General features: G+C 40.4%; 1 protein-coding gene across 1 annotated transcript; it reads left to right on the plus strand.

The window, feature by feature from the left end:
• The first annotated feature begins 6,135 nt into the window (after positions 1 to 6,135).
• LOC105042703 (protein IQ-DOMAIN 17) lies at positions 6,136 to 8,464 on the plus strand. The gene is made up of 5 exons (XM_010919998.4): positions 6,136 to 6,403; positions 6,505 to 6,792; positions 6,898 to 7,158; positions 7,245 to 7,385; positions 7,481 to 8,464. Exons 1-5 carry the CDS (start codon positions 6,281 to 6,283, stop codon positions 8,267 to 8,269), a joined length of 1,602 nt encoding a protein of 533 aa, XP_010918300.1. The 5' UTR covers positions 6,136 to 6,280; the 3' UTR covers positions 8,270 to 8,464.
• Positions 8,465 to 10,248: the final 1,784 nt, after the last annotated feature.

The following is a 10,248-nucleotide window of genomic DNA, read 5'->3' on the forward strand; positions in this document are numbered from 1 at the left end:
GGAATAGGAATGAGATAAGTGGCTTCCATTCAATCCATCTTGTTTGCAGTCCAATTCTTATTTCGATTTCAAACAGAAATAAAAATACTTCAATCCCCAAAACTCAATCATTTCTCTAGTACTCAAATTTAATTTTGATTCTAATTTTGATTTCAGTCACGAACAAAATATGTCAAGGATAATACAACCATTCTAATTCCCATTCTAATCATTCCAATTCTGATTCCTACTCCAATGGCAAATTAAGCATGCCCTTAATCTATATCATAATTTTAAAAAATAACTTATTTCTAAATCAATTTGACTAAATGGATTAGGAATATAAAAATAAATTTTTAGGATTAACTATCTATCCTTCTAAGAAAGTGACTAGTCCTAATGCTCAAAAGAGGGTGTGGCTTACAAAAGGTGTTAAGGGGTTGTTTGGTTTGCGACTGGCGGCATCGGAATCAGAATCATAATGGTCAGAGAAAATTGGAATACGCATATATATCCCTGACATATTTGATTTGTAATAGGAATCGAAATCAGAATTAGAATAGAGTTTGATACGAGGATAAAGATTGAGCTTGGGAGCTCGGAGCATTTTTATCCTCTTCAGAATCAGGAATGAGACTCCCCCAAATGATTGGAATGAGCATCATTCATTCCCATTTCTACTATGGAGTCCAACATCCCCAACCAAACAAGTCCTTGGTGATTTGAAGGGATCCTTTTTCATTTTTGTTTTATAGCTAAATGAAGTCAAAAAGAGTACAAACATCATATTTACGTAGCTAATAAAATAATATTATTTTTTTAAATATTCTAAAGAAATTATATTTCTATCCAATTTTTAGATTAATCCATTACCAAATGGTATGTTACATGATAAACTAGTATATAACCCACATAATGCATGAGAAACATCTTTTATTTAGAAAATATATCATATTTAAAATATTTATTTTCTAATTATATAACTATTTAGAAATAATGTATATTTTATTAATATACAAATATTTATTTTAATAGATATTTTTATTAGTTTTTAGTAAAATATTATTTTGTTAATGCATTAGTATATTATTAGACATTATTAATATTATTAATATGATTATTTTTATTAAAATATTATTATTTTTAATTAATATACTAAAATATAAGCCTCTTAATCTACCACTCACATGCCTTCTTTTAAATCTATCCAATCTTGGTAATGAAAAACTCATAAAACTAAAAAAAAAAATGCTTCTACCTAGTGCCACTTACGGAAGAACTGGCTGAATTTAATACAATTTTTAATGACAAATCTATATCTCAATGGGACATACTTCTAACCTAGTGAGGGAACAATCTATTCACATTGGATGCAACACTAGGTAGATTGAAGCAACCTCATTTTATTCCTTATGGCTTTTCTCTGCTCTTTAATACAATTTGGCCTTCTCTATGGGTATAATTTCTCTCTTTTTATTATCTCTATAAAAAAAAGACCGATGAAGAGTAGCAAAAGAGTAAGAGAGCAAACAAAAAAAAAAAAAAAAAAAGGAAAAAAAGAGAAGAAGTATTTATTTTTTAAAAAAACCATCTTCTTTTTTTTTTCTTTATTAAAATTAGAAGTCAGCATTTTCTTACTCTTTCTTTTTTTCTTTAATAGTATGCACACTTTTATATTATTAAATATTATTAATCTTTGAATATATTATTAATAAATATATTATTTTTAATAAATATATTATTTTTTATTAAAAACTACTAATATTGTCTATATTATTAATATTACTAATTTTATTTTTTTTACTAAAATATTATTACTTTTAATTAACATATTGAAGTATAATTTTTTGGACCTATCATGGAAGAAGCTTAATAAATTTGTCAAAAGTAACTAAAGGAAATTTCAGTAATCACCATCGCCACCAAAATGGTGGCACTCAGCATCATCATTATTATTTTCCGTTCATTTTAAGATAATTTTTTAGAGAGACAGACATGAAGGCGTCTGTGTGGCATAAATATAAGAATTTAAACTAATAGAAAATGGCAGTAGGGACCACATGAGATGAGGTAAAAAAATTGATTCACCACCAAGTGACCAATGTAATGCATCATCACTTTAGTAAAAATAAAAAGGTCCCACATCTTTGGTTGGCTCTAGCTGGTCACTTTCACAAGGCTGTCCGTCCTATCAATGCACCCTATCCCCCTCAGTTCCGACATATGATGGGGAGTTACAGGAGTATCAAAACTAACAATAGAGATGCCCTTCATTTTCTCCTAAACTACAAAAAGTCTCCAAAAATATAAAATTAAACGACGGAAAGTTGAAATGTCCTTTAACTTTTTTTCTAACGCTTCGCCATAAAATTAAATACTTTAAAGTGGTGTACTTATTTATGGACGTGGTCAATGGAGGCTTTGTATTGATGGAGCGTTGTATGATCCTAAATTGAAATAACCTTCCCTTCTTCTAAATTGCACTATTGCCATCTAGAAATATTCTTGCATGAAATTAAATGAGCGGGAGTTGCTTATAAGCTGTGATCCCTGAAAATTATAGGAGTTGCAGTGTAGTTTAACAGACTTGCTAATAAAACGAAAAGCTGTTCATGAATAGCTTTATCTTGGCTGTTGAGTGGAGGATGTTCTATTCGAAAACAAGCCAAGATAATTTAAAGCTCAGATCACAAGCAGGCCAAACCTTAGTTAATATCAGATTTGTAAAGACAAGAAGAAATTTAAGCTCAGCTCACTTAAGCTGAACATTTATTTTGATACTCTAACTCGAGAATTTGAGTTTCATAGAACAAGTGAGCTTGAATTGCTTTGTACTTGGCTTTGCGTAGCTCGGGTTCGCCTTCATGGTTTAGATGTGATCTGTAAGCTGAAACAATAGAAACCCAACATGAATAAGCGTTGCTGCGTTTGAAATGGTTTTGTTTGACAAATATGACCTAACAAGCAGACCTGATTGCCGTGTTATATGTTATTTGGAGAGGATAACCGAGTTAGGTCAATTAAAAATTATGCGTGTGCTTTTCTTTTGGCCCTTTGACTAAATTTACAAAAGACGAGTCTGGTAGGGGTTTCACCTTTTCTAGCCAATCATGAATTTTCAACAAAAATTTTACAACTTAATAATAAATTATGGAAGGCACGCATAACCAATTAGATAATTATTAACTTGCTACTTTAATTTTAAAATTAAGCCACATCTATATATGTTTTTGTTTTTGTTTTTTTGGTTTTGTGATGAAGCTTTATGTGCCATTAGTACTGTAACAAATCCAACTAAACTTCCTTTCCAAAAAAATTTCAATATGGTTAATTCTATATGTAGAGTCTCGTTAGATCTTCAATTAGTTCCTCAGCTGACTATGATAACTTCAGAGTAAGACAGGGAGATCTTTTCTTAAAAATTATATCTTAGTCTCAACAGAAATAGTAGTTGCAAGGTAATGTAGTTAAATTCTAATAAGGACAACCTCAAACTAATATTTAAACCATCAAAATCTAACTCAAAAATTTTAAAAGTTTTTCAATAACTTAACATCAAGTACTTGTTTGGATGTATTACCTCTCATCAATTGAGTGAGACGTTAGAGTTCAATTTCAAGTGGCATCAACCCCCACTTTGGCCCCACAAAAAATGCCCTAGATTTGAAGCTTAATTATCTCGGTCTACTTGCAATTCCAGGCTCTAGTCTATATAGCGTGGGAAGGGTACAAGGTAGAAAATTCCCTTGGAGGGTAGCTGGTGCTTAGAGTCCCTCCCAATCTCAAAAAAGGACAAAAAGAAAAAGGGAGCTTTGCAATAACTTTATAAGGCTTGCCACCATGCATGTGAATCCATATGTGATCTTACACCCGGTGGTGAAATTGCGAGAGCTTTCCAATAACATGTAGGGCTAATGTAAAAGATTTATTTGATCATCCTTATGCTAGTTGAGTTTTACAAGGCCTTTAAACTGTTGGCTATTTCATATCTTAAGTGAAATTAACAAGCATTGATACCTTCAACCATGGTCAATCTGTCTAGATCATTCCATAATTGTTCCTCCTATACCAAAAATCCACATTTAAATTAGCCTTTCAATGCTTCAAATAAGGAAAAATGTTCTATTCAAGTAATGACTTTACCTTCAAACCATTTGAATCAATATATTGGAATTTCGGGTCTCTTTTATCTTCTAGCTAGAATTGGCTAGTCCTTATGCTATTCTCTTCCGCGTGGTACCACCCATCATGGTCTCTACCTCATGTCTTATATTTGTCACTACTTAGCCGATATCGAACCCTTTAGGAAGACAGACGCACACGCACGCGCACACAAACGGATACATATATGTATATATTAGCAATTGAAAGAGGTTATTTGATAGAAGAAAAGTACGAGCATTTTTCTATTGGCGCGCTAGGGCGGACTGCTATCTTTTGGATACGACTGAGGACCCAAATCAACGTTTCAGGAATATATCTTTATTTCCTCATGAACAATCGAACACCCCTACCGTACTTTCTTCAAAACAGAAACAATTATAATGGTTAAAATGCGACTTAAAATTATCTATTATTAAAATAATAATAATTATAGTTACTGTTATAAATAATAGCGCCATCTTCCAAACCATTCCTCATTTAACAGTCATGCAGTAGCTGTCATTTAGACATCCATTATTCCTATACATCATAAAATAAGACTATGCCCAGACCGTTATATTGACCCCAACAGCAACGTAACTTCTGAATGAGCCAATAAGACAAGTCTTCTGAGGGCCCTTCCTCGTGTGCACCAAGCTGTGTTGCAGACCAAGCAGTCGAGCCAATGACCTCCGAGCTCCGTGATCGGTCGAGCCCACCAGCAGTCCAATGGCAGCCCCGGCACCGCCCTGCATCACCCCCAGATGGCAGCAGCGTGGCAGGGGAGGGGGGCCGGCACGCAAAGATGGGGGACGATGGTACATGATTCCCCTCACCTCGGCCCGGCCACCCCGTCCCCGCCCAAGTCCGGGCCGGGCGCACGGCGCCAATACTTAACGGCGTCCCACAACGGTCACAAGATTTGATTTGACCCTGACATGTTGACCCCCCAATGGCTCTGGGGAACCGCGAAGCCCACGTCGGCTTTCCGCCTTCCGAGAACGGAAACCAACAAAGCATCGCCTTGAGGCTCTGAATGGAACCCGTCCGTTTGCTGCCTTCCCTCGAGCTAAGGTGCCGTTGGTCGGAGGCGCGCATGCGGCCAAATCCTTGCCAACAGAGGCCTGGTGTGCACTCCTGTGCAGTGACAGAAGGCCAACAGATTGGCGCGTATGCTTGCATGTTCTTTCTTTTTTATTTGCTAGTGGGTGGCAGAAAGCCGCACTACATCTCCTACATGTAAAAGAAATGCACCATGATGTAATGTATGTGGTAACTAGTACTGGCCCCATCACATGCACATCAATAATAGCAAGTCTTTGTATCGCATTAACTTTTGTACGTAGTTTCCCACTTCCCCTAGCAGGTGTTTTTGTAACCATGCGCTCTATGTTGAATGAAAAGATCTACATAACTAATCGCATGTAAAACCAAAATATTAGGTTTAGCAACTGATTACCGGAGTCGCCAACAGTCACTTCTGCCGGAACTTGTACGTGGGTAGGTTCATGCATCTATGAATGATAAGGTGTGTGTGGTACATTCACCTTGGAAAAGACCTAGGGTTCCTGGGTTGGCACGTGCGGCCAACTCAGGAATGGTTGCCAGCTCTCATTTCAACGGCCTCGAGATCCCTATCTTTCCAGCTTTCTCTCTCTCTCTCTCTCTCTCTCTCTACATTTAATCATAGCTTCCTGCTTTGCTTTTCGTGCGTCCCTTTAACTTTCACAGCCTTTCCCGGACACGAACATTAATTTTAAATTAGTTCTTGTGAAAAACGCACTCTAGTGCTCCTCACTCGCCACCCGTTAGTACGCAAGGTAAATTTAAGACTTTGTCCCCTTGAGAATCCTACCCTGCCACCTAAACGTTCACCCTCGTGGGCCCCTGAAAGAATAAACTTGGTCCATTTTAGTGTTGTTCTATTTGGGTCCAGTTACAACAGTCCTACTACCACTCTCCTACTAAACGCCAGTGAGACGCAGGCCTGCTGTTGCCGTACGCACTCCCTCCACCACACTCTTTTTATCCGAACGAAGCTCGCACTAAGACTAGACAAGGATATATAGATGATAAGATTTTGTGCTCCTTCCCTTCCGGTTTTCTCTTTACCTTTTGGGCCTCACCGTTGGGTAACGGTGTAAATGCCGGCTACTTCATGGGAAAGAAAGGCGGCAGCTCGTGGTTGACGGCGGTCAAAAGAGCCTTCAGATCCCCTTCCAAAGACTCCGACAGGAAGCCCTCCAGACCTCGCGAAGATCCAGACCACGACGAAGACAAGGTCACCCCCACAAACCATTTCCTACCCCCTTCACTCCAATAAACTACTCTTTTCTTCTTGTTATTAGTTGCTATACTATGAATCTATTTGGCTGGTGGCAGAAGAGGGAGAAGAGGAGATGGATATTTCGGAAGGCTTCAAGCCAGGAGCAGCAGCAGACGCAGCAGGAAGCGGAGGTGAGGTCGGTGACAGCATCATCAGCGGCGGCCGCCACCGCGGAGCAGAGGCATGCAATAGCGGTGGCGGTGGCGACTGCAGCCACCGCGGAGGCGGCCGTCGCGACGGCACAAGCTGCAGCCGAGGTGGTCCGGCTAACTAGGCCTTCTGCGAGCTTTGTCAAAGAGCACTACGCCGCCATCGTCATCCAAACGGCCTTCCGAGGATACTTGGTGCATTATATTCTATAAGCGTTCATTCATTATTCTTTTTTCTTTTGAAAGTATGGTAAAGAACAGGGATGGATGGGTGTTGTTAACTGGTTGGTTTTTGTGAAGGCGAGGAGGGCGTTGAAGGCGTTGAGGGGGCTGGTGAAGTTGCAGGCGCTGGTGAGAGGCCACAACGTGAGGAGGCAGGCGAACATGACGCTGCGGTGCATGCAGGCGCTGGTGCGGGTGCAGGAGAGGGTGCGGGACCAGCGGGCCAGGCTCGCCCGGAAGGGCGCCAGCCGCAGCAGCAACAAGTCCGCCACCTTCAGCTACGACACCTCCATCTGGGACTCTCGCTACCTCCACGACCTCGCCGACCGGCGATCCTTGGTACGTAGTACCTAAAAGCCAACTCCAAACTAACCAAAATCTTAAGGCCAAACCAAGTTTCTTGTTTGCTATCTTTCTCTCTTCAGCAATCGAGGGATGGGAGTAGCTATGCAGACGATTGGGATGACCATCCCCGTACTATTGAAGAGATCCAGTCTATGTTGCAGAGCAGGAAGGAGGCTGCTGTGAAAAGAGAAAGAGCTCTCTCATATGCGTTTTCTCAGCAGGTATGTTTCTTTTTCTTTTCCTTATTTTACTTTCCTTTTGTTCTTTTCTCTAGCTTTTCTGAAAGAGAGTTTCTTGTGTTGTACTGTTTGAAAAGCTTTGGAGGTCTGATGGTAAGACCGCCTCATCCCTCTCCTATGGAGAAGAGATGGAAGAGGAGTCTGCGATATCGGACGGAGAGCAGCGGCCACCAAGGTGGCTTGATCGCTGGATGGCTTCCAGGACTTCTTGTGATAATAGAAATAGCAGCAGAGGACGAGCCTCAATGGAAAGAGACCCCATCAAGACTCTAGAGATCGACACCGGTCGGCCATTCTCCTATTCCACGCCTACAAATGTAAGGAGGCATCAGCCACCGGCGTCTCCTCACCACCGGTCGTCCAACCACTTCCACTCCCCTGCCACGCCCTCCCCCTCGAGTGCTAGTAGGAGTCTACAGGTCCGCTCAGCGAGCCCTCGCTGTGGCAGGGAGGAGAAGAGCTCGGCTTCCGTTCACACACCGACCAGCTCTGGTTACTATTACTACAGTGGAGGCGGGGGGCAGCGCCACCACCACCACCACCAGCAGCAGGCGGCGGTGCCGAACTACATGGCAGCGACGGAGTCGGCGAAGGCCAGGTCGAGGTCGCAGAGCGCGCCGAGGCAGAGGCCTTCGACGCCAGAGAGGGAGCAGCGGAGTGGCTCCGCCAAGAAGCGCCTCTCATTTCCGGTGCCGGAGCCGTACATCGGTGGCGGCGGCGGTGGATATTCTCAGAGCCTTAGGAGCCCGAGCTTTAAGAGCGCGAACGGACGGTTCGGGGTGGAGCAGTCGTCGTGCTGCACGGAGAGTATCGCCGGCGAGGTCTCCCCCTCGTCGACCACCGATCTCCGGAGTTGGCTCCGGTGAGCGGGCGAGGGAGAAGAGGCATCCCGTTCTCGTACGTTGGTTGTTTGGCTTATTGTTAGTTTCTGGATGTCCGTAGCTTTACACGGTTGTCCTGCGACTGTAACTGTGCGATCGGATTAAGAGGGTTAAGTGGAAAACGGAAGATAAGCTATCTGTAATCAAGTTTAATAACCAAGTAGTTATCTTGCTTCCAAAGCTGAGTAGGCTCGTTTGATGCCACCAATGGACGCTGATAGGTTTACCCAATGATCTCCATCCGCAATGCGTATAAAGCCGGTCCTTGGTGCCAATGACCACGGGTCGGTGCTCTTTGGTGCCCAAAACACTGACTTTGCCTATCAGAAAATAAATCATGAGTTGAATTTGTTTTGGAACACATGAAATATTTTTGAGAGATAAGCATTTTTCATGTTATTATAAGGTTAATATATGTAACTTCTGATTCATGACTGATACAAAAAGCGCTCTTATCATATTTCATTGATATTCTACTTCTAAATCATTATTCATGATCCAGGACATGCATTTTGGTAATTTCATATTCTCACTTTATAATTTGCATATTCTTTCATTTCTATCTCGATATTAATTTAACAATTAGTTTAATCAAATATTGTTTGCATTAAATCATGTGTAATTAGTACCATAATAAATTTTTAGAACCTGCGATACGATTTTAGTAACGCTTTTTATAGCATGCTAGGAAATAATATTTTCCCCATATTTAGCGAAAATTGATGGGTATTAGCTTGTGGCTTATTGAAATCATAGGATTCACGATATTGTTTTGGTGGCACTTTTTTAAAAGAAAAAAGAAAAAAAAGGCAGGGGTCTGATACTTTGTGCAGATTTATGATTAAATATTAGGTATTAGTTTATAAATAATATCTTTTTAAGATATGAATAGTTGATATAAAATAAAATACTGGCTAAAAATATATATTTCTATATCGATTTTAATTTCAATTTCAAATTGAATGCATGAGTTTCTTTTTTTTTTTTTTAATTTTCTTCATCTTACTTGTAATATTCTGAAATTACAGATAACTAACTCTAACTAAAAATAAAACTAATGCCCTGTCCTTTTCCCTTCTCTTTTCTTCTTCTGTAGGCCATACTCTAGAGGAAATACGTCGTCCCCCTTACCTCATTGTCCTACATGAGCAACACTTCCTGAGTGCTATCAGAGCTCACTGTCCACCTATCCTTTGCATCTTCATCACTCCTCTCCTATTGCTGCATGATCTCTGATCACTTCGTAGCTGCCACCCTCATCATTTACTGCTACCGTTTTTTTCTTCAACCACTTTTAAGAAAATACACCGTCCTCCTCTCTGCTTGTGCTGTATATATGCACATTTTGTCAACTGCACCATATGCTTGCAGCTGCCACCAACTGCTCAAATATCCCTATCCTATGTCCTCTGCATGCCCCTACCACCTCTTCCTAGAAGCTACTCATTTGTTTAGCACCACCAACCTTTTTTCTTCTATATCACGCTCCTAATTATTTTTTCACATCTCCTTGTTCTCTCTATCATATCCTCTTGCCCACTTATTTTTCTATTTTGTTTCATTTTTATAGCCCTTTCTCAATGTCATTATGATGAGGGCTTACTCATTTCCTCCTCTCACTCATGTTGAGGGCTCAACTGCTAGATCTCCAAGCTCCATGGTGTCATGCCCCATCCCACTAGCACGGATGAGAATATGATAGATGACCATGTATCTTGAAGGGTTTGACCCATATGGTATGCAATGTCCAAGGAAAAAGAATCCCAAATAGTAACAATCCAAGCTCACCAATGTTGTCGCTCCCTAGTGTACAAAGTGGCGATGCTCTAGTAGTGATATGATATATAAGGATAGGAGAAACGGGGATGTGGGAGGCAGGCTCATTCTCAAATATTCGAAGTGGAACCCTACAGCACTAAACGAAAGGAGCAAGAGAGATAAGAGGAGGTGGAGGAGTGGTGTTC

Source organism: Elaeis guineensis, chromosome 4 (assembly GCF_000442705.2).
Source record: "Elaeis guineensis isolate ETL-2024a chromosome 4, EG11, whole genome shotgun sequence".
Lineage (NCBI taxonomy): Eukaryota > Viridiplantae > Streptophyta > Magnoliopsida > Arecales > Arecaceae > Elaeis > Elaeis guineensis.

Excerpts from the sequence above, each read along its gene's own strand:
- LOC105042703 (XM_010919998.4), top strand. The coding sequence starts at position 6,281 with ATGGGAAAGAAAGGCGGCAGCTCGTGGTTGACGGCGGTCAAAAGAGCC. Across the intron at positions 6,793-6,897 it reads CGGCCTTCCGAGGATACTTG|GCGAGGAGGGCGTTGAAGGC; the intron begins GTGCATTATATT and ends GTTTTTGTGAAG. Across the intron at positions 7,386-7,480 it reads CATATGCGTTTTCTCAGCAG|CTTTGGAGGTCTGATGGTAA; the intron begins GTATGTTTCTTT and ends CTGTTTGAAAAG.